Below are 24,662 nucleotides of genomic sequence, written 5' to 3' on the forward strand. Positions count from 1 at the left end.
AGTATGACAAATAATGACTTTTGGCACAAATGTTATGTTTTTCTACATGTGGAAAATGCTTGCTATTGTTAGTATAGGATGTGTGCATCTATGTGTAAATATAAAATATAAATTGTTTTAAAAAATGCTTTTGAAAAAAAAGTAAATATGCAATTACCTAAACAATGCTACTTAACATAATACATGACTGAAATTAACTGTTTTTTCCTAGTTTTCTTTTTAACTTTTGATTAAAGAGTTAAAATGTCACCGGCGAGTTGTGAATTGAAATAGACCTCGCACCACGTGACTACCAAGGCACCCTCTCTGCGTGACGTAATTCAAAGCCAGCCAATCAGGTGTTTGTATGCAGCACCACGAGGGTTTCACTTTTTTTGTACCGCTGCACATGCGCATTTCATTTCAAAAATGGCGGCCGTACAAGGCGGTATGGCCGACGTAGATGAAATAAAGGACATTAAAACGGAACCATCAATAGATGGCATTGCAAACAACAACGCGAACGACGGGAAGATACATTCCACGTCCCCTGGTCCCGGTGCTTCGGGTGGAGGTAACAAACCAGCGCCAGGAGCCGCTGAGGAGCAGCAGACGTTGCTGGCAATTCTGCAATTCCTGAAAAAGAACCAACTGTCGGAGTCCGTCGACATTTTGCGGCGTGAAGCTGGATTACCGGAGAATTTGTTGGATTTGAAGGCGGGCGATGTGTCCGCGGGTTCTGGGGGTGCACCGGGAACTGTGGAGGGAGGAGGTCTGGATGCCAACTCTCTTCTAAACCGTGTGACATCATCTGCGGGAGCACCAGCGCCGGTCAAAGGTCTGGTAACTAATCATGATATTGTTATTTATTTTAAAATGTTTGTTTTTATTACTACGTTAATTGTGATGCGTCAACGGTATTTGTGATTAAGATTGTCTGCTGTACCGAATACGATTTATTCATGCTGCACAAATTGTATTCCAGTCTAGTGTGTGCTAGAGTTGCTGTGCTTTTACATTTTAATTGTAAATAAAGTTTCAGTTAACATAATACATGGCGACAGGTTTTAAGTTGCAGATAAATGACCAAATTAAGGTCTTATTCTGCTAGTGGAAGTTTGCCAATTCTTTTAAGTAAACCACACAAGAGGTACAAGTTTACAAACAAGTTCCGTTCTTATAATGCGAAGGAAGTCCGTTTTTAGTGTAAGTTCGGAATGTCTGATGGCCGACAGACCCCTGAGATCCACAGGATGCGGAAAGGCAGCAAAACATAGCCGTCACTCCCCATTTATGTTCTGTTGCGGCACGGCCGTGCAACGAAATAGCGCTAACTTTTACGAGATCTCGCGAATCCGCCCGTAATGATGTGATAACGTAAACACTGAAGTAAACACAGCGGAATGTCTGGAGCTTTGTCGTCCATCAATACCCACAGTCTGTGATGGCGTTGAATTGACTCGTGGAAAAGACAACTGTTTGGCCTTTCAAAACGGCAACTTAATATTTTTTCAATCAATCAATCAATCAATCAATCAATCAATCAATCAATCAATCAATCAATCAATCAATCAAAGCCCCTAATCACAAGTGTCTCAAAAGGCTGCACAAGCCACAACGACATACTCGGCTCAGATTCCACATCAGGGCAAGAAAAAACTCAACCCAATGGGATACAATGAGAAACCTTGAAGGGGACCGCAGATGTGGAGACCCGCCCCCTGGGCGACCGGTGCAATGGACGTCGAGTGGATCTAGTTAGTAGTGTGAGAGTCCAGTCCATAGTGGGGCCAGCAGGGGATCATCTTGAGTGGAGACAAGTCAGCAGCGCAGAGACGTCATCAACTGATGCACAGATGAGTGGTCCACCCGGGTCCCGACTTTGAACAGCTAACGCATCATCTGTAGTCACCTAATAACCTATCCTCGCAGGAGAGGGGGGGCAGAGCAGAAAAGAGAGACGGCAGATCAACTGGGCTAAAAATGGGGGTCTATTCTATTCTATTTAAAGGCTTGCGTATACAAATGAGTTTTAAGATGGGACTTCAATGCTTCTACTGAGGTAGCATCTCTAACTGTTACCGGTAGGCCATTCCAGAGTACTGGAGCCTGAATAGAAAACGCTCTATAGCCCGCAGACTTTTTTGGGGCTCTGGGAATCACTAATAAGCCGGAGTTCTTAAAACGCAGATTTCGCCAATTTTTTTAAGTAAACCACACAAAAGGTCTTCCGTATACAAACAAGTTCCATTCTTACAATGCGAAGTAAGTCCATTTTTAGTGTAAGTTCGGAACGTCTGATGGCCGACAGACCCCTGAGATCCACAGGATGTGGAGAGGCAGCAAAACATAGCAAAACGTCACACCGCCATCTGCCGTCCGGCAATCCCCACCGCTGTTCTGTCGCGGCACCGCCGTGCAACGGAATAGCGCAGACTTTTACGAGATCTCGCGAATCCGCGCATAATGATGTGATAAAGTAAACACAATGTCTTGAGCTTTGTCGTCCATCACAACCCACAGGCTGTGACGGCGTTGACTTGACTCGTGGAAAAGACAACTGTTTTGCCTTTCAAAAACAGCAACGTAATCTTTTTTCAATCATCTATCGATCCATCCATCCATCTTCTTCCGCATATCCGAGGTCGGGTCGCGGGGGCAGCAGCCTAAGCAGGGAAGCCCAGACTTCCCTCTCCCCAGCCACTTCGTCCATTCCAATATTTAGGTTTACTACGCTATTGTATTTTAATGGTGGTCATTATGGTGATACTTGGAGAGCCAAGTTTTTTCTGAGGTGGTACTTGGTGAAAAAAGTTTGAGAACTACTGCAGTACATCATAGTACTTGTGTGTATGTGTATCATAGTGAACATACTAACTTTTCAAACAGGCTGTGTTTCATGGGAAGGTATTTAAAAAGAAGGTTTAACTGCAAAACAGCATACTGATCAAGATATGTGTGGTATCATAGAAGAACGAAGAGAACATTATTACACCTGGATTGGAGCAGAGCTATTCTACAAACTACAATCAGTTGTGCATGTGAAGATATGAATTAGGTGTGCTTTCTGTATGAAAGCTATGCACTCAGAGCGAGCATAGTGTGTATTTACAGCAGAGCTGGGCAAATATTTTGACTCGGGGGCCACATTGAGAGAAGAAATGTGTTTGGAGGGCCAATGTGTATGTGTGTATAAATTATATACAGTATACACATTTATCTGTAAAAATCTGCTGTACAGTATGTGTGTTTGGGTCCCTTTTTTCAGGAACACTAATACCAAAAGTCACAATGTCCGATAGAATCCTAAAAAAGTTATGACAGACCACCTCAAAAAAATTTAATGGAATTTTACAGTTTTTTAATGAATGGGACACCCAAAATGTACATGAAAATAAAGAAAGTGGGATTTACAATATCAACTATGAACAATAAAACACTGAATATTAACAACATATGAACATCGCTCCTCTTTTACTTCTCAGACCAGCTCCTCAATAGACATCTTCTACAATCAAGCAAAACACAACACAAATGTAAAAAAACAGCAAAATATGAATGCAACATGTAATTAACACCTTCAATATGATATATTATCACTTTTATACGGAAATATATTGTAAAAATCTGCTTCCGCATCTTTTTCTGAGACACGCGTTTCGGGCTGGCTGCTCTGAAAACAAACCCCGCCCACTGTGCTTTGTCCTCATCTGAGCTGCTGTGACGTAGATTACAGTAATAACTCAAAAGCGCAAATTTCAACCATTGAAATACTTTCTATAGTTCAAAAACAAAAGTTTAAAAACAGCACTGCACATCATAATGGCAGCTACAGTTTTGACGTTAAATTATCTAGAACGTCCGGCAGGCCGGATTGAAAATCTTAATGGGCCGCATGTGGCCCGCGGGCCGTATTTTGCCCAGGTCTGATTTACAGTATATGCTCATATTGACAATATACTAACTTGTCTTTCAGCACCCGCGGGAGAGGACCAGCCAGATGTGAGTGTGGTTCTGTCAGCCTACAGCCAACAAGGAGACCCCACTCTCTACGAAACTTACTACAGCGGCTTGAAAAAGTTTATAGAGACGGTTCTGGACTGTCACAGAGCAGAACTGTCCCAGGTGTTCTACCCACTGTTTGTACACATGTACCTGGAACTGGTCTACAACAACAACGAGAATGAGGCCAAGACGTTCTTTGAAAAGTGAGTGTTTGTGACCTAGTTCAGTGTTTCCTACTGGACAGCAATCTTTTTTAGTATCTGAAAAAAACAACCAGTAGGTCTACACAATGTTATTAACGTTAGTTTGTTAGTTAGCGACATCGCCCAAAAAGTAATGGTGGGACTTTGATTTGACTCTCAGAAAATATTAGACATGGAATAATGACAAACACAAAAACATTTGTGGATTTAAGATGTTTTCTGGTTCTCTCATTACATGACAAACGCAATGTCTGCCTCTTATTTGCATACAAACTATATGTAACCATTTGAAAATTACATAATCACAGTTCCTGTGACCAAAATCATAACGGTTATCATTAGTGAAGTGAAGTGAATTATATTTATATAGCGCTTTTTCTCTAGTGACTCAAAGCGCTTTACATAGTGAAACCCAATATCTAAGTTACATTTAAACCAGTGTGGGTGGCACTGGCAGCAGGTGGGTAAAGTGTCTTGCCCAAGGACACAACGGCAGTGACTAGAATGGCGGAAGCGGGGATCGAACCTGGAACCCTCAAGTTGCTGGCACGGCCACTCTTACCAACCGAGCTATACCGCCCCATTAGAGTTGCGCGATATAGACACTATACAATACAAATTACGTTAGGTCATGAAAAAATACAGAGGCTATTCCATCCCTACAAGCCTGTTTCGCAGGTTTCTGTGCTCTTCAGGGGATTTTATATTTAAAAAATTATATTTTATATTTTTTATAACGGGACAAGCGATAGAACATGGATGGATGGATATTTTATATAGGGGATTTTATATAAAATGTAATTCTTTTATATAAAATCTCCTGAAGAACACAGAAACCTGCAAAACAGGCTTGTAGGGATGAATTAGCCTCCGTATTTTTTCCTGACCTAACGTATACCGCTCTACCCTGGTAGAGGTATGCATTCTAAATATTAAATAAATGCGATCAAAAGTCCGCTTACAGTGGAGCCTATGGGAGCCGTTCAACTCTGCTTATGAAGCCCCTAAAAACATCCAAACACCTCCATTAGGGTTTTATATACAGTACATGATGTAAGTATATATGTAATGTAGTAACAAGCACATTAATAAAAACATTTAATATTAACGTATTTTGATCATTTTAAGCATACACGGCATATTAATTTCAAAAACGCATTAGGTTTGTTTTTTTCCTCTTCATCACTGATTTCTGCTCACTGCAGACTTCATGAGAGCCAACAAACGTACTAAAACATCACTTACAATGTCTGCTGCCATTAGGATGCCGACTGCTAGGATTTTCATATATTCCCATTTAGATTAAGAATGGCTCATAATCCTCGGGAAGAAACAGGATGGGGAGCGGGGGGTTGACCAAGCTTTTTTCGTGTCGTTCTCGCCAGTTCCAATGGCTGTCAAAGTGTCCCAACTTTATTTTCTCAGCCATCTACTTTCCAGGTGAGATGCATGATTTATGATCTACAATAAACTTCCAAGGAGCAGGGAAGCGAGGAAACATCAGACCACTTGATGGTGTAAAAACATAGGGACAACGGTAGTGATCACGTCACCGCTATAAATAGTTTGTCTGCGTTGGCGCTTATAATAACAATATCACTAATACTTGGTTATTAGTCAAGTCACGAAATGTAAATGGAGTATTGTTGACGCTTTTTGAATGGTTATTTATCAGATTTTATAGGCGGAATGGAGGACCTCCCATTGGCTCCGCTATGAGCTGACATTTATTTACGTTTAATTAATATTTGCAATACATTAAAAAAAAATCCATCCGTCGTCATGTCTTTCATAATGATTGTGAACGATAGGCAAAATAAAAAAAATAAAAAGTGTAGTTCCCCTTCAAACTAGCTAGTCATTACTGTGCTAGCTTCTCCAGTTAATGAGCAGTATCATCAGTCCGAGAGTTTATTGAAGTGTGGTTATCAATCATGGTTTATTGATCATTTTAATTTGAAACAGTAGCACTAACCGCCGAGAGTTTTACCGCGGGTTATCATTAATTCTGGTTATCTTACACCCCTAGTATTAACTGAAATATAAATAAAAACAATTAGGGCTGCGACAATTAATCGATGAAATCGAGTAGAAAAAAGCTTTGACTAGTATTCTGTTGCTTCGATCCGGAACTTTAAATATGGGGACATAGTTTCTGCACAGCCGCTGCAATCGAGCGCACATAAGAGTGGTGTCTGTGGCGAGATCTGTGTGGCGGCGAACAGCAGTGAGTTTTTAATTTTGTGTTATTTTTATGAATTCACATATGTTAAAAGTGAAATTTCAATGTTAGTGATGTGGATTTATTCGAAAAAAGAAAGATTATGGCAAGCGCAAACATTTTGATTACCGGTATTTCAACTATTTTCCCTAAAACATGCATTGAGGCTAAAACATGGGTTTTATCTGATTAATTGAACAAATAAATCAAAGGATTACTAAAATAATCGATAGCAGCAGCCCTAAAAACAATGGCAGCAAATATACTTGCATATAGCAAGTGTCAATCAAACTGTAGTCTAGTATCAGTATTTGCAGGTTAGCCATTTAAGCTAATTTGTCTAGCAAATTGAACAAATTAATCGAAAGATTATTCGATTACTAAAATAATCGATAGCTGCAGCCCTAAAAACAATGGCAGCAAATATAGTTGCATATAGCAAGTGTCAATCAAACTGTAGTCTAATATCAGTATTTGCAGGTTAGCCATTTAAGCTCATTTGTTTAGCAGTCAGTTGCTATTTACTAAATTAACACGGCTTTCATTCCCACTATAATGATATCAGGACACCAGTAAAACATATCACATATTTAATGCTTCAAATATATCTCTTAAAGTGTTAAAAAATAACTCACCAGCAATGACTTGTGCACCAATCTTACACATAAGCAAAATCGGAAGCAAAAGTGACGCATCTAAAATAGGAGTGTCTCCATTAACTTGTATTTAAGTAGAGAATTCTTAAGAGGTCATGCAGAATCTATTTGTGGCGGTCCAAATTTATCTGTTGCAGGCCACCACAAATGAATGTATGGAAAGCACTGGTGTTTTCTTCTTCTGCTTGCTTGACATTTTAAACTTCTACTCAATTTTAGGTTCAGGGGGGATCAAGAGTGCTATTACAGGGATGACCTGCACATTTTGTTGGGTATAACAAAGAAGGAGCATATGCGAGGCAACGAGACCCTGCTGGACTTTCGCACCAGCAAGTTTGTCCTGCGAATCTCCCGGGACTCATACCAGCTGCTCAAGAGGCACCTGCAGGAGCGCCAGAACAATCAGATTTGGAATATCATCCAGGAGCACCTCTACATTGACATCTTTGATGGCATGCCACGCAGCAAGAGTCAGATTGATGCCATGTCTGGCAGTCTGGCAGGAGAGGGCAAGAGAGAAGCTAATAAGGCTAAGGTTGGCAAAATTTCATTCCCCTGCTTGCTTGCTATTTTCCATCATTGTCTTCAAAAGAAGTGTGTAAAGTTTTGCCTCTTAACCACTCCCTTCTAGGTTTACTATGGATTGCTTAAGGAACCGGAAATTGAACTTCCACTTGATGATGAGGACGAGGAAGCGGAGAATGAAGAGGGTAAACCCAAGAAGAAGAAACCCAAAAAAGACAGCATGGGCTCCAAGAGCAAGAAGCAGGACCCCAATGCACCTTCCCAGACAAGGTGTGATTTTTTTTCCTGTGTTTGTGTTTTATTGGCACACATGAATGTACTTTTATTTGAAGCATGTATTGAAGCAAATTTCACGTCCTGTTTTTCAGAATACCCCTTCCAGAATTAAAAGATTCTGACAAACTGGACAAGATCATGTACATGAAAGAGGCCACCAAGAGGATCCGACTGGGACCAGATAACCTTCCTTCCATTTGCTTCTACTCTTTTCTTAATTCATATCAGGTCTTGAACTTCTTCTCACTCTTTAATGGATGTTCAAAGGTGCCATTTGGACTAAATATAAACTAATTCGTCTGACGTTTTTTTCATTTTGCCTAACAGGGTCTAACAGCTGTGGACGTCACAGACGACTCCAGCTTAATTGCAGGAGGCTTCGCTGACTCCACAGTCAGATTGTGGAGCGTCACTCCGAAAAAGCTTCGCAAAGTCAAGTCGGCTGCAGGTACAGTAAATAAACAGTGGCACTCCCCATTAACACAGCTTGAAAATGTGAAAAATTGATAACAAACCCAGACTAAGAGTACCAATACAGTTGACAAAAAGATATAGAATCCTTTGAGTCCTACATAAAACCGAACTAGTGCTATTTGGGTCCCCAGGAAACAAAACATAAATGCATAATAAGATTACCTGTAATATATTTATTTTAAATGAAGCAAAGTCTTGAACATTGATCTGATTATGAATACATACAATTTAAATTACAAATTAAAACTACCTTGAAGACTGTAAAACTAGCATTTGTTGTATCATTCAGTTGCTTCGCTGGCCATGGGGAGGTCGATAGTAAGTTGACTTTTTTCCTGTATCGTCGATAATCAATCATTCAATGTTTATTTTTATAGCCCTAAATCACAAAAGTCTCAAAGGGCTGCACAAGCCACAACGACAGCACAGTCCTGTGGCCTGAATCATTTTTTTAAAGTTATTTGTGTATTTTTAAAATACAATCTGTGTTCAATTACTGTAATGTGCTTAGTGTCAACATGCTATTATTATAAATGCTAAGTGGCTATGTTTGATGTATTGGCTAATTATATGCTAAAAAGTTACTTGAGTTACTTTCGGTGTAAGTTAATTTTAAAAGAGTTACAACAAGAGTTGTTTGGTATACAGTTGTCCTTCGCCAAAATATTGCGGCGTCACCAGATTGCAGATTTTGTTTTTTTCCCCTTCTTTTTTTAAAGCATTTAAGACAACATTGTTGGCCTAAATTAAACATTTTCAAGCATAAAATGGCTAAATCAATTAAACATCCAGTACAGGCCAAAAGTTTGGACACACCTTCTCCTCATTCAATGTGTTTTCATTATTTTCATGACTATTTACATTGTAGATTATCACTGAAGACATCAAAACTATGAATGAACACATGTGGAGTTTAGGGCTGCAACTAACGATTAATTTGATAATCGATTAATCTGTCGATTATTACTTCGATTAATAATTGGATAAAAAAGACAAACTACAGTTCTATCCTTTCCAGTATTTTATTGAAAAAAAAAACAGCATACTGGCACCATACTTATTTTGATTATTGTTTCTCAGCTGTTTGTACATGTTGCAGTTTATAAATAAAGGTTTATAAAAAAAATTGGCTCTGCGCATGCGCATAGCATAGATCCAACGAATCAATGACTAAATTAATTGACAACTATTTTTATAATCGATTTTAAACGATTTAATCCATTATTTGTTGCAGCCCTAGTGGAGTTATGTACTTAACAAAAATGGTGAAATAACTGAAAACATGTTTTATATTCTAACTTCTTCAAAATAGCCACCCTTTGCTCTGATTACTGCTTTGCACACTCTTGGCATTCTGTTAATGAGCTTAAGCACACCTGTGAAGTGAAAACCATTTCAGGTGACTACCTCTTGAAGCTCATCGAGAGAATGCTAAGAGTGTGCGAAAAAGTAATCAGAGCAAAGGGTGGCTATTTTGAAGAAACTATAATATAAAACATGTTTTCAGTTATTTCACTTTTTTTTGTTAAGTACATAACTCCACATGTGTTCATTCATAGTTTTCATGGCTTCAGTGACAATCTACAAGGTAATTAGTCATGAAAATAAAGAAAAGGTATTGAATGAGGAGGTGTGTCCAAACTTTTGGCCTGTACTGTACCAATACTTAAGTAGTATTGGCCACTAGAGGAGACCAAACTAATCAGAGTGCGCTGTTCAGTATTGTGGCCACTGATTGGCTCAGCTTCAGCCAGCATTAATATATTGGATTAAAAGAGTGTCAATCAATCAAACTAAATTTTTTATAGCACTTTTACATATAATATGTAGCACAAAGTGCTTCACATTAAAAACATTTAGAAAACAGTGCCTCCTGCCCTCATTACATAACCCCGGGCTCAAAGAGTCGGTCACCCCCCACCTCATACCGCCATTTCCCCCCACCACACACATAATAAAGGTCACACTTTTTTTTCAAGTTTAGAGGGCTCTCATGATGTTGAAAAACATATTCTAAAGGTCGTAAACAGTTTTTTTATGTTCTAGTTATAAAAATATTCAATTTATAATCAATGATTCCTACTTTTGAAATTTTGTTTATTGCGGTCATGTCCGGAACCAATTAACTCCGGTAAATGAGGGGCGACTGTACATCTTCTGACACTGCATACACACAAAGATGATATTGCATTTACACAGCATGTTTTTTTAAATCTTTATTTTATTTTTTTTACAAACTATGACTACATCCTGGAGAAAATACTTAAAATTGCAAAAATCTAAATTGGTTGAGATGAACTCTTGGCTGTCGTCCAGCACATGTTGTGCAACAAAGCTACCTTTGGTTTGCTCTTCCTTTTTTTTCCTCAGACTTGAATCTGATTGACAAGGAGTCCGATGACGTGCTAGAGAGGATCATGGATGAAAAAACATCCAGCGAGTCCAAGATGCTATATGGGCACAGTGGTCCTGTGTATGGTATCAGCTTCAGCCCAGACAGGTAAAAAAAAAAACATCAGCTGTGCTCCACCTGGTGCTGCATTATTCACATTCTCTGGATGAAGCAAAACATCATAGTAAAAGCTGTCATGCACTTATAGAAACTACCTACTGTCAAGCTCTGAAGATGGCTCAATCAGGCTGTGGAGCCTGCAAACCTTTACATGTCTGGTGGGCTACAAAGGTCACAACTACCCAGTGTGGGATACCCAGTTTTCTCCACATGGATACTATTTTATCTCAGCAGGACATGACAGAGTTGCTCGGTAAGAATTGTGGGCTTTTATTTTCCTCACTATATACAGCACTTTTTTTTCTGTATGTCAGTGTCACCTTTTAGATGGTTCAGTTTGTTAAATACATAATGCTACCATATTCAAACATCATCCAGAGGTAAAAACGTGTCAACTTGCCTACTTTTTTTTTATATCGAAGCACACATCTTTTATGTAATATTGTTTGGAATAAAATATTTTGTTTTGGAGGAAAGAAGTTTCTGATGTGCTTAAAATCACTTACCATGTAGCTACTAGTCAAGAAATCACATTTAACTACTAGATAAGACAATTTCTGGACAAATTGTGTACGACTGCTGTAAAAGCTAAAGCTGAACTGAAATGCTGATATATTTAGAACAGGCAATCTATCTGGTAGTCATATTTTATGCATAATACGGCACTGTGGTTATCAGTTGTGATGAGACGGACCAAATTGAGCTAGGTAAATTTGTTCATCAGCAAGAATAGATTTTGGCTCTTTTCAAAGCAAATGTTTTCAATAGCACAGTAGAAGACAACGTCATTGTGCTTATATTTGCAGACTGATTCTTTGAGATGTGGGTTTGCATTGCCTTAAATACCGAAGGACCATTAGCTGCCTAATAAGGTGCTTGATTTAAAAATACTATAATTAGCTTCTTTGATATAATTACTCAAAATTCGATCTATAGAGGCCTATTGCTTGTATTTCGTCACGTGAATTCTTCCCGGAAGTGAAAAATAGTGGTGGTCAGCAAGCAGCGCACAAAATATGAGTGCGCAAGGGGCCTAGATCTTCCTGCAAAAAGCAGATACGGGAAAAAATCAATTCATGCAATGGAATCGATCCCTATACTTTATCAAAAAGAGATTTGTCAAGTGATATCAATGATTATCCGTCCATATAGTTCCCAGCCATATCGAACTATCTTGTGCTCCAGACGTCTTTCTACATGACAAAACAGATGAAAACTTGGAAAAGCATGGAGTTTTACAAGTTTTTTGTGTGTAGCTGTGTCAAGGAAATAATATCAACACTCTCCCGGAAAAATATGCATCGTTTTTGCTTGGGTATGTTTGCATTTCATGATTAAACTTTGCGTCTTGAGAAGACACGTCCATGTAAACCAGGAGTGTCCAAACTTTTTCCACTGAGGGCCGCACACTGAAAAATCTTAAGCAAGCAGGGGCCATTTTGATATTTTTTTGTTTTAAAAACCAATACAATATATGTATAAAAAATATACATTTAGGCCTTCACTCAGGCTTGATCTCAGGGACCCCAAAGGGTTTTGTTAAAAAAATATATAAAAAATTTGTCATTATTCAGTATTATTATTTTTATTATTATTCAAGTTTTAAATCCATAGATCAACATTAGGTCTGTCTGTCAATATAACGTTTTTAAAGATTTAAGTCGTATGCTCTTTTTGTCAAAGAAAACCCTGTTTTTTTTTTATGGAAAAAACACAAAATATGTAATATTTTCACCCAATTACATTTTTAAGTGGAATGTTTTAGATTATACAATAATTGGAGCCTTAAAAAGGTCAACAACTCATAACACCATTGATTTTAATTCATTATTATTTTTTGAGCGATGACACTTAAAAACAAATCACACAAAAATTATTGGGGAACCAAAAGGGTCCTACTCATTAAAGTAGTGTTTTAGGCCCTTCTTTAAAAAAAAAAAAAAAGACAGCTCAATTTTTTATATGGCAAACACAAAATATGCAACATTTTCCCAAAAAAATATCTCAAAGTGCAATATTTAATGTGACGTAATTGGAGCCTTGGATAGGTCAATAATTCATAATAACATTGATTTTCATTCATTATTATTTTTTAAAGAAAGAAACAGCCTGCATGGCAGCTTTGTTTTATTAGAGTAAACATTGCAACATTTTCTTGTTACATTTCACCTGTTTGGTCTTTCATACCACTTTTTATGTTTTTAATTTTTTTAATCGTATTTTAAAATGGGCCGTGGGGCCGTTAAAAAATGACCCGCGGGCCGCACTTTGGACATCCCTGATGTAAACAAACTGACGACTTGCACCTGACAGCTGACACCTGTGACTGCATATCCATTTAACAAAGTATCAATTACTGAATCATCACCATATTTAATTTTTGTCATCTTGTCATATGTACTCTTATTTTTGTACAAAATAAACAAGAGGGGAGACATAGAAGTACTTTCCTGACAATTTAGTATCATTGATTTCAATGGGAAATACTAAATGATTAAAGCATACTAAAAATATATCAAACAAACCATAACAAAGTGATCACTGCAACTTGTGTGTTCTTTGCCTCTTCTCCCGTGGACTGTAGTGCGCGACACTTTTCTCGTTGCACTCTTCCGCCCTTCTTGATTACCTCTCGAGGAACTCTAAAGAAACATTTATCCTTTTCGCGATTTGAACGGTTTGTGATGCCGAAAACAACATATGCATAGGGCATTTTTCTTCGAGATAGGCTAAATGGCGCCTAGTACCAATGGAGAACAGACGCTAGCATGACCATCACACATATTTAATGAGCCAGACCTGAGCATGATGTGACTTCATGTAAATCCAAGCAATTGAACCAATCATCCAAGGGTAAACACTTTTCTTCCTTTGAGATGGGTTAAATGTAACCCAAGTAAGCTTAAAATGTCCTTTTGAAGGGGCCGAGTGTGAGTTCTTTGATTTATTTGCAGAAATATTTTTTGGAAATATTGATAGATGGCACGTGTGTCCTAAATGAGCAGAACATTTTCGTCTTTGATCAATATGAATCGGTTGAGAAATGTAGAAAACAAACCTGTCAAAAAATTGCTGCGATGATAATTAGAAAGAAAACTACGGTATATGTGCAGCAGTCACGCAACAGTGAATGCTGATCCACAACACAAGACAGTACTAAAACTGTATTACATTATGAAAGGAGCTACAATCTAAACAAACCATTGTAAGCACCTGTTGGCGTGTTGCTAAGGTGTGCTCAGTTGTTTCTCTCTCGCTTAGTCTGTGGGCTACAGATCACTACCAGCCACTGCGGATGTTCGCTGGTCACCTGGCAGACATCACTTGCACCCGCTTCCATCCCAACTCAAACTACGTGGCCACAGGGTCGTCTGACCGCACCATCCGTCTGTGGGATGTTCTGACAGGGAACTGTGTCCGCATCTTCACTGGTCACAAGGTTAGAACCATAACATTACTTCCTAGCTATAAGTATCCCAATGAATGTACATTTTTTATCAATACAGGTCACAGCAGGTGAAAAAAAAAGTCTAATGTTTACTACGTATTCCATCCTCTAGGGTCCAATCCATGCGCTGTCATTTTCTCCCAATGGAAAGTTTTTGGCTTCGGGGGCTACTGATGGCCGAGTTCTCCTGTGGGACATTGGTCACGGTCTCATGATCGCAGAGCTCAAAGGCCACACAGACACCATCTACTCTCTAAGGTTCAGCAGGGACGGAGAGATTCTTGCCTCTGGTGGGTACCTCACTATTTTATGCTGTGGACTAGTTTAAAATTCTCTAACTAATTAGCCTATAGGCTTGATATTAGGCGTGTCACAATTGATCGATATATTAATTTATATTCCTAAATTTCAAGTATATCGATCTGTGCTCAGCAAGTTTTCCTTCCAGAAGATAGGTATCGATCCAAGATCGTTTTAAAAGGGAATTTATCAATTTGATTGATACTAGAAAAAAGAAAACATTGGATTCAGGAATAGCAGACTTTATGAAGTTCGGCACTTTTAAAAATAAAGGCGTTAAACGTTAAGTCCATTTGCCCGTCTGTGACGTCATCAAGACAAAAATTGCGGACAGCTACGGTGGTAGTGAATGGTCATAATAAATGCAAACGCCACAAGAAAATATCATAAATTACAACACAAAAACTTTCAGCTACAGCACAATTGCAAAAGCCCCAACAAATACAACACTATAATATGAAGCCATAACACAACTTTAAACCACAAAAGACACAACAGAAGTGACAGCTACGGCGACGCACTGACTTCCGTAACACAACACGAAGCGACAACAACTGGCAGCCAAGCAAAGTTAAATTCATCAGAAATAAATAGAACAGATGAATGAATCAATCAAAGAGGCTATGGAAATTCGGAAGCGAGGGTCCAAAACCAATAACAGGGATGAGGGGGCTTACATGCTTCCACACACCTGGAACGCTGTCCTTCATCGACGATGCCAGGACATACAACTATACAGATTTTATTTAGGAGGTAAATCAACAGTTTAAATGTTGAAAAGTGATGAAGTGTGTGAATTCTGAAAATGTCAGCAAAAAAGGTTTCCTCTTGCTAATTCAACCTAAAGCGTTGGTTGCACTTTATTCATAAAGATGTAAATGCATTGGTCATTAATTGTTGTTTACTCGTTTGTATCCATAATTCATTTTTATACTTAATTCCCTTACAAAAAATTACAGGAACATAGGAACCTTTACCTGCAGTTTCCAGTATCCAGTATTTATTTCATAGTCACACTGCTTGATTTTTTTTTACTAAAAAGTTACTGAATCAATTTGAAGTCACTGAATCGTTTTGGATCGTATCATTCTAAAAAAAAAAGAGAGAGATTGTCCCTGAATTGTATCGGCAACCACAAATATTGAATCGAATAGTTACACTACTACTTGAAATGCTGTTTTAAATATGTTCTTTGCATTGGTGGAAACAATTACTTCATCCTGATTGTATAAGTTTATTCCATTTAAAATAATGAACAGTCAATGTTTTTGTCAGCTCTATTTGAACAGTGACAGTATAAAGAACAAAATCCAGATGAAAACATTAGATAAAAGGCTGAGTTTGAGTTCAAATGCATTTCTATTTTTTGAACATTTTTGGTCCCATAGAACAATACAGGGTAGTAGTTTGAAAAACTCCTTTTAGCACTAAGGTTAGCGGTTTCTTATAGTTTTTGATGCTGTTGCTTGGCAACTAGTTCCCAATCCCTCTTCAGATTCAGATTCAGAGCTTTATTTGTCCATTCTTAACATGTACAAGACACATAAGAACTGAAATTACATTTTCGGCACAATCCCGCTAAGAGCAGACATACGTTACAGGGAGACAAGACGGGACCGCCAACGGATCAGCCACTTAGGGCGCTCCTTAAAAAGGTGGGAAAAAGGTGACATTGGGGAAGGGGGGGAGAGTAAAAAAAATATCAGTCTGAGGCTGGACCCTCAGGAATGGTCCAGACTGAGTCCGAGGAAAAAACCTCACATAGCATGGCACACATAAACATGGTACATGTAATCACAACAACTCGCAACAGAGTCATCCAACAGGACTTTGGAGGCCGGCAGCTGCTGTTGAGCGCTACTCAGCCCCCACAACTCCGGAGGAATTAAGCAGTGGTGAAGGCGTTGATTTGGGGAGGGGTGTGTGCGTGCATGTATGCCCAATTAACTTGGGTGAGATGTTGGAATTGTCTTTATGGGCCGAGGCCGGCCCCAAGAGTTCAAGAGTTCAAGAGTCCGACCCAGGTGCTTTTGAAAAAAAAGGGAAAGGTCAAAAGCGTCCATCTTTGAGGAGTCCTCAGGGGAGTGTTTTCAAACAGCCTGTTCCTCAAGGCCATTCGAGGGAGTCAAATCGTAGATTAAGATGTTGTTTTTTCTTCGAGCAGTCAAAACAATGACATTCCTGCTCTGTATGCTGGCTCTGACAATTCCAATTTATTCTTTCTCTAACTTCATCAAGATGGAATCTACCTTGCGATTCAAATCAGCAATCGCTCCAGTCTGTGATCCCACAGCACGACCCAATCCTTCCATTGCGTTGAACAGCCTGTTGGCCCCTTGAGTGGCTGCCATCGTCTTCCGAATTTGACGATACACCAGAGCAATGCCCAGCCCAATCAGCAAATTCCCTGCGATCACAGCTCCAAATAGGTAGATGTCTTCCACGTCCTCGATGGAAAGGACTGAGAGGCACATGATTCTCCAAGTATTCCAGGAGTCTCTCACGTACCCCGCAGCAATGGTTCCATCAGGGCAGCCAGGCTCCCCCGAACCTCTTTTCCTTGTCGAAAAGACTGTGTCAATTGCGTCGAGAGTCCAGTTGATCAAATTCATTTTGATGTTTAGATTTGAGGACAGCTCAAGAAAAGAGGCTTCAAAAAGTTCGGACAAAGACAAGGACACAAGAAAGCAAGCGGGAAGGAGGAGGAGCAGGGAAAAATGCGACCACCCTCACCAAGAGGCAAGACAGATTATCATTGTAATCAAGGGAATGACATGCATACATTAACATACATGTTCTTAAGTAAGCCAGGTGACCTAGAATATTTAAAGTTTTAGGTCTTTTGGCATGTTTGGCAAAGTTTTCAATTGTAGTTCAAAAACAGGGTGCCATTCACACACAACTCATCCAAAACTTGCTCTAATAAACTTTGCTTTTTGCAGAGGCAGAAAAGGGCCTTACAGTGTAGATTTAGGTTGAATTAAGGCCTAGATGTCAAAGTCAAGGAGGTAAAAGGCAAACCTGTGTGTCTTCTATGTGGAGAAAGTGTAGCTGTAATGAAAGAATATACCCTAAGAAGGCACTATGAAACGTCTAAGAAACACAAAGACAAAAATATGGACACGGAACAAAGGCTACAGAAGGTGGAAGAATTAAAACAAGGTCTTAAGTCCCGGTAGGCTCTGTTCACAAAAGCAACATCACAAAGCTACGGTGTTGTTTTGATAACTGACACCATGTTTAATTATAATTATATTTGAATGATAAATGAATGTGTCGTGGCAGTATGCAGATTTCACCAATGTGGCGGTTTGTGGAAACAATCGGTTGCTTTTCCAAACATTTTTAATAAACTGCCAACATTAGAATGCTAAACAGGAAGTGATTAAAGTTTAATGACTTTGTAAATGACTGAGACATATTCTAAGTTCATTGTGGTTTTTAAACAGCACCAATTTTTTCCTCAGTTTTCAACTTCCGTCAAGTGTTTTGCCAAGAGGATTATTTGTAGTATGTACACTACCGTTCAAAAGTTTGGGGTCACATTGAAATGTCCTTATTTTTTAAGGAAAAGCACTGTACTTTTCAATGAAGATAACTTTAAACTAGTCTTAACTTTAAAGAAATACACTCTATACATTGCTAATGTGGTAAATGACTATTCTAGCTGCAAATGTCTGGTTTTTGGTGCAATATCTACATAGGTCTATAGAGGCCCATTTCCAGAAACTATCACTCCAGTGTTCTAATGGTACAATGTGTTTGCTCATTGGCTCAGAAGGCTAATTGATGATTAGAAAATCCTTGTGCAATCATGTTCACATATCTGAAAACAGTTTGGCTCGTTACAGAAGCTACAAAACTGACCTTCCTTTGAGCAGATTGAGTTTCTGGAGCATCACATTTGTGGGGTCAATTAAATGCTCAAAATGGCCAGAAAAAGAGAACTTTCATCTGAAACTCGACAGTCTATTCTTGTTCTTAGAAAAAAAGCTATTTCACAAAATTCTTTGGGTGACTCCAAACTTTTGAACGGTAGTGTACATTTTCAGAATGTACTTGTTCTATTTTTGGCCAAAGTAAGACAAAAAAAATCTGAAGTTGTCTTTATTTTTAAGTTATTATGCCATGATTTTACCAGTCCGGCCCACGTGGGAATAGATTTTCCTCCATGTGGCCCTTGAGCTAAAATAAGTTTGACACCCCTGAACTAAGGGATGTAGTCCAAATTTATGATTAACTCTGGAAACTTTTGTCTCTATAAAACATGTTTTGTCTCGTCAGGCTCTATGGATAACACCGTTCGCCTATGGAACGCCACAAAAGCATTTGATGATTTGGAGACGGACGACTTCACTGCAGCTACAGGACACATTCACCTACAAGATAACTCACAGGAGCTTCTGCTTGGCTGCTACACAACTAAATCCTCACCTGTCATACATCTTCACTTCACCCGCAGAAATCTACTGTTGGCTGCAGGTGGCTACAACCCTTAAGACTATTGAATTGAGAAATCAACAAAAGCTTGAAATGAACATTTCTTCCATAAAGTGACTGATAGTATTAGGTAGTGGGAGAATACCTGATGATACATTTTGTAAATTATGTTTTATAACGAGTACACTGGACCTAAAGGAAGTCCGAAGAATGTGCCACTGTAACTGGTAATTATGTTAGAAATCATTTTGTATTATATTATTTTATAGCTAAACATGTAAATAAAAAAAGTGTTTTTTATGTTTTGGCCATAAATGATCTTTATTGTCAACATAAGGAAACCAAACAGTTATTTTATTACAAGTACACCGAGATGCCTTCTCCACTCCCAGCAGTCAGACATGGTCAAGATCTGTAAAGGATATACTCATGTTAGTTAACTAATACATTAATGTGTTATTACATTAGGTAGTGAAGTAGTATGTACTTACACTACTTTTCAGTGACGGCGGCTTGTTTCTTGGGCTTCAATTTGAAGAAAAGGCCAATAGCGAGTAGGGAGGCATATGTGGCCAGAACACACTTGAGGAAAGAAAAGTTATGAATCAAACTTGAAACATAGGTCAATAGCGTATTTACATAACTACTGCCAACTTACATTCCTCCTGCCTATGAGGGTGTATGAGTTGAAGTACTTTGCAAGTCCAGTGAACTGGGGATGCGATCCGCTGTCATGACCTCCCATGATGGATGTTATTAATCCTACATTAGGATGAAGACAAATGGATGTATTAGCATACTAATAAACAACACTGTCTCGGGCTGCACCATTAATCGACGTCAAGGTTTTAATTTTTTCTTTGCAGTCACTGGCATTTGAGTGGCAAACGTGTTCGCAAATCAGAATTGTTGAGCCTCGCGTTTGTTCGTGTTTCTCTTTAGGGAGAAAGACGTTTCACAGGGTAAAACTTTTTTAAGACCATCTTGAAAATAATTTAAGACCATTTCACATCCATACGGACAAAAAAAATACAACAACAACGTAAAATCAGAGGTCCAGAATTAATTGTAAGTACCGTATTTTCCGGATTATAAGGCGCACTTAAAAACCTTTAGTTTTCTCAAAACTCGACAGTGCGCCTAATGTACGGAATAATTCTGGTTTTGCTTACCGACCTCGAAGCAATTTTTTTTGGTACATGGTGTAATGATAAGTGTGACCAGCAGATGGCAGTCACACAAGAGATACGTGTAGACCGCAATATGATGGCAGTCACACATAAGAGATACGTGTAGACTGCAATATGATGGCAGTCACACATAAGAGATATGTGTAGACTGCAGAATGATGGCAGTCACACATAAGAGATACGTGTGGACCAGTGGCGTGCAGTCACTTGAGGCAGGGGAGGCACGGCCTCACCTGCCATCATGGAAAGAAAAAAAAAAGTAAAAAGAAAAAAAAAAAAATTAAATTGTTATATGTATCCAGTGATTATACTAAAGTTATTTTCCATTTAACTTCACCAGTTTTAGATTATTTTTATTTTCACATTTGCCGTTCAAATACTGAGAAGAGACGGTGCGGTGATCAACAGCCAGTTGAGGCACGTCACTGCGTTGTGCCTCAACATGGATTGTGCGCAATGACTCGGCTAACTGCTGGCCTGCTGTGCAGTGAGACCGTATTGCTATATTAATTATATTATACATTTCCATAGTTTAGTTAGCTGAGGTATATAATGTACAGTGTATTTTGTCAACAACTGTATGTGTGTAACGTATTTCTTGTGCTGAGCGATCATAATACTGCTGCGAAGACGCACTGTGAGAGGCTCGTCTCATAACCCCGCCTCCTGGTGCCAAGCACCTCCGCCGCAGAATGCACCACCCGACGGGAGCGCCACACCAACCAAAGCCCACACCCAAACCCTCCACGTGCAAGACCGAATCCACCCAAAAAAAGTCACTTAACAAGAAGCCAAAAAGTGCAAAAACAATGCTCGCGAGTCGCGCTGGCTCGCGAACGACCGCAGGGACACAACATTAGGTACACCTGCAGCACGGATTTAATATTTCATTCATTCACAACTCTTCCAACACGAACACCACTGTTCCCGCACTTATAAGTAAAGGTAAGACCATAACGTTTTTTTTTATTAAATGTGCTTTTTTGTGTGCTACAGTTTGTAAGTGTAAAGTTAAAGTTAGGTTAAAGTACCAATGATTGTCACACACACACTAGGTGTGGTGAAATGTGTCCTCTGCATTTGACCCATCCCCTTGTTCACCCCCTGGGAGGTGAGGGGAGCAATGGGCAGCAGCGGCGCCGTGCCTGGGAATAATTTTTGGTGATTTAACCCCCAATTCCAACCCTTGATGCTGAGTGCCAAGCAGGGAAGAATGCTGGTATGAGCTTTTAAACATAACCCGTTAACTGCTGCCAATCAAATGGTGAATAAGATACTCTTTAGGGTTCATAAGTTTGTAAATCTGACTGTGATGAAGTCAGTGCCTCACCTGACATGAACCTCACCGCACGCCACTGGTGTGGACTGCACTATGATGGCAATATGACTCAAGTAAACAACACCAATTAAATTGTTGAACTTTTACTTACCCATCTTATGCAAGTCATTTGGCTTTGCTGTGGGCTTTCGTTAAGTTTTCTCCGTGTTATGCTTAGCTGTAACAACACTGCGCGTACAGCACACTAGCTAGTGGTGCTCAATAAATTCTGACGGGTCAGCACAGGTAGCCTACTTTAGTTCCGTTTTGTAGTTCCGTTTTAGCGTCCTCAAAAATCCAAACATTTAAAAAGCAAGATTGAAGTTTATGCATGTTTTAAATAAAAGTAACGTATTCGTACGGTTTACACTACAGTAAGTTTATCCATCCATTCATTCATTTTCTACCGCTTGTCCCAATTGGGGTCAATTATTTATATAATTCTTTGCAGCGATCCTGCCGATGTCACCTCAGTATGATAAGTCAGATAATTCCGATGTAACAAAGCTTGAGGTCTTTCCTGACTTTATTGAACCAATTTTGCCCCATGGTAATAATGTTACCGGCAACCTGACATTGACTTGTTTTACCTTGTTAGCATAGCAAACTTGAGTACTACAGTGAGCTATCCTAGCTGGCACATTTGTTAAAGGCGCAAATTTACATTGCAATGCATTTATTTAAAAATCATACCTTGACAGCAAAGAGTAAGTAACAAGACGCCGTGTTCTTACCTCTAGCACACAATCCTTGAGAAAATAGCGAGACGTGTGCCCTTCAACTGAGTGAGGCCTCGACGCTGAAACTGAAGGGAAGTCCCGCCTTCTTAGTGTTGATAAAATCTCTGTTACTATTGGTTGAAAAAATGACTTGTGTGAGACGCAGACAAAACGTGGTTACTGAATGGCCAGACAAAATGTCAATCATTTTTCTTTCCTTGTGATTCGCCAGAGCTGGACACGCCCACGCTCATTGTTCTTCCGGGTCACGAAGATGGCGTGCTGAGCAACATGTGAGTTTTTAAAAACCAACCCGTCTGTGCGCTTATTAATGGAAACGTAGCTTTAAAGTTGTATGGTGGACTGCAAATAGTATTTAAATTGACGTTAAAGGTGACACGGTGTTGGTAGTATGCTGGTAATTTTATTCATCCCTCGTTGTAAATTCTGAGCGATGACCGTCATGGCGAACAGGAACACAACATGAGTTAAATTTGCTATTAAACATAATAACCACGTGTAGACTGCCATTTCAGACGATTTACAAGTTAAAGATGCGCATTGTTAACAAGTAATCATGTGTAATGTAACTTAGATATTGGGGTTCACTATGTAAAAGCGCTTTGAGTCACTAGAGAAAAGTGCCATATAAATATAATTCACTTCACTTATCCCTTTCGATAATAACATTGGGTTTTAGGCGAGCAGCAAGTAGGCTAGGTTGTAAGTTTCAAATTGTATGTCCACTAAACGTTATATTTAGTTGAGTTGAGTTAAAGGCCTACTGAAATTAGATTTTCTTATTTAAACGGGGATAGCAGATCCATTCTATGTGTCATAATTGATCATTTCGCAATATTGCCATGTTTTTGCTTAAAGGATTTAGTAGAGAACATCGACTATAAAGTTTGCAACTTTTGGTCGCTGATAAAAAAGCCTTGCCTGTACCGGAAGTAGCGTGACGTCGCAGGTTGTGGAGCTCCTCACATCTGCACATTGTTTACCATCATGGCCACAAGCAGCGAGAGCGATTCGGACCGAGAAAGCGACGATTTCCCCATTAATTTGAGCGAGGATGAAAAATTCGTGGAGGAGGAAAGTGAAAGTGAAGGACTAGAAGGGCAGTGGAAGCGATTCAGATAGGGAAGATGCTGTGAGAGGCGGGTGGGACCTGATATTCAGCTGGGAATGACTAAAACAGTAAATAAACACAAGACATATACAGTATATACTGTATTAGCCACAACACAACCAGGCTTATATTTAATATGCCACAAATTAATCCCGCATAACAAATACCTCCCCCCTCCCGTCCATATAACCCGCCAATACAAATCAAACACCCGCACAACACACTCAATCCCACAGCCCAAAGTACCGTTCACCTCCGCAAAGTTCATACGGCACATATATTTCCCCAAAGTTACGTACGTGACATGCACATAGCGGCACGCATGTACGGGCAAGCGATCAAATGTTTGGAAGCCACAGCTGCGTACTCACGGTACCGCGTATCCAACTCAAAGTCCTCCTGGTAAGAGTCTCTGTTGTCCCAGGCCAATGGTAAAGCTTGACTGTCATCGTTCGGGAGTGTAAACAATGAAACACCGGCTACGACGCAGCCGCTACGTGTTTGTGTTGCTGCAGCCGGCCGAAATACACCGCTTCCCACCTACAGCTTTCTTCTTTGCTGTCTTCATTGTTCATTAAACAAATTGCAAAAGATTCACCAACACAGATGTCCAGAATACTGTGGAATTTTGCGATGAAAACAGACGACTTAATAGCTGGCCACAATGGTGTCCCAAAATGTCCGCTACAATCCGTAACGTCACGCGCAAACGTCATCATACCGAGACGTTTTCAGCAGGATATTGCGCGGGAAATTTAAAATTGCACTTTACTAATCTAACCCGGCCGTATTGGCATGTGTTGCAATGTTAAGATTTCTTTATTGATATATAAACTATCAGACTGCGTGGTCGGTAGTAGTTTGTTTCAGTAGGCCTTTAAGTTTATTTTGAACATGCATGCATATACAACATGATGCATCACAATTTCCAGTTCCTCTATTCAACATGTTCGAAAAGGAGTAGGAAGAAGCACAGTTTATTTAATCCTACCCCTTTTCCTTTACATAGCAGTTGCTAAAACCTTTGTTCACTTTTAGTTCTCAATTTATTCACAATATACTCCATAAGTAATAACAATAAAAATAAATAACTGGTGAGATAAGTAAGATTAACTTGAAAATGTATGGATGAATGATATAAATTCAGAATGTTTATCATGCTTCTTCTTCTTTGTACTTTGTAAACACTTTTAAGTATGAAGAGTTTCTTAACGTGGATCATATTAGTACATTGTTTGATTTCTTTGCCTAATATTGAATTTGT

General features: G+C 39.2%; 3 protein-coding genes across 5 annotated transcripts in view; 2 read left to right on the plus strand and 1 right to left on the minus strand.

Annotated features, from left to right (window-relative positions):
* Nucleotides 1-372: 372 nt before the first annotated feature.
* Nucleotides 373-19,384, plus strand: taf5 (TAF5 RNA polymerase II, TATA box binding protein (TBP)-associated factor). The gene is made up of 11 exons (XM_062032557.1): nucleotides 373-817; nucleotides 3,956-4,187; nucleotides 7,284-7,599; nucleotides 7,696-7,859; nucleotides 7,958-8,093; nucleotides 8,193-8,313; nucleotides 10,710-10,839; nucleotides 10,940-11,104; nucleotides 14,113-14,290; nucleotides 14,412-14,589; nucleotides 18,884-19,384. Exons 1-11 carry the CDS (start codon nucleotides 409-411, stop codon nucleotides 19,096-19,098), a joined length of 2,244 nt encoding a protein of 747 aa, XP_061888541.1. The 5' UTR covers nucleotides 373-408; the 3' UTR covers nucleotides 19,099-19,384.
* atp5md (ATP synthase membrane subunit k) lies at nucleotides 19,333-22,394 on the minus strand. Its single transcript, XM_062032558.1, has 4 exons — nucleotides 22,282-22,394; nucleotides 19,698-19,801; nucleotides 19,531-19,621; nucleotides 19,333-19,451 (listed from the first exon to the last, which is right to left on the minus strand). Exons 2-3 carry the CDS (start codon nucleotides 19,782-19,784, stop codon nucleotides 19,532-19,534), a joined length of 177 nt encoding a protein of 58 aa, XP_061888542.1. The 5' UTR covers nucleotides 19,785-19,801; nucleotides 22,282-22,394; the 3' UTR covers nucleotides 19,333-19,451; nucleotide 19,531.
* Nucleotides 22,395-22,473: 79 nt separating this feature from the next.
* Nucleotides 22,474-24,662, plus strand: part of pdcd11 (programmed cell death 11) — a 34,070-nt gene continuing 31,881 nt past the window's right edge. Inside the window, exon 1 of one of the 3 annotated variants that reach the window (XM_062032986.1) lies at nucleotides 22,474-22,559. Coding sequence is in view for 2 of the 3 variants with exons in the window: in XM_062032985.1 (XP_061888969.1) it covers nucleotides 22,679-22,684 (6 nt within the window). In the remaining variant the exon portion in view is untranslated. Of the gene's footprint in view, nucleotides 22,560-22,645; nucleotides 22,685-24,662 lie in introns of those variants that run through there. The other 2 variants (XM_062032985.1, XM_062032984.1) reach the window with 2 other exon arrangements.

Source organism: Entelurus aequoreus, linkage group LG22, assembly GCF_033978785.1.
Source record: "Entelurus aequoreus isolate RoL-2023_Sb linkage group LG22, RoL_Eaeq_v1.1, whole genome shotgun sequence".
Lineage (NCBI taxonomy): Eukaryota > Metazoa > Chordata > Actinopteri > Syngnathiformes > Syngnathidae > Entelurus > Entelurus aequoreus.

What these genes read in the sequence shown, in the direction of transcription:
- taf5 (XM_062032557.1), top strand. Translation starts at nt 409, where the DNA reads ATGGCGGCCGTACAAGGCGGTATGGCCGACGTAGATGAAATAAAGGAC. An exon ending in CAAAGTCAAGTCGGCTGCAG is followed by an intron (nt 8,314 to 10,709) that starts GTACAGTAAATA and finishes TTTTTTCCTCAG; the next exon opens with ACTTGAATCTGATTGACAAG. An exon ending in ATCAGCTTCAGCCCAGACAG is followed by an intron (nt 10,840 to 10,939) that starts GTAAAAAAAAAA and finishes ATGCACTTATAG; the next exon opens with AAACTACCTACTGTCAAGCT.
- atp5md (XM_062032558.1), bottom strand. Translation starts at nt 19,784, where the DNA reads ATGGGAGGTCATGACAGCGGATCGCATCCCCAGTTCACTGGACTTGCA. An exon ending in CCCTCATAGGCAGGAGGAAT is followed by an intron (nt 19,622 to 19,697) that starts GTAAGTTGGCAG and finishes TCTTTCCTCAAG; the next exon opens with TGTGTTCTGGCCACATATGC.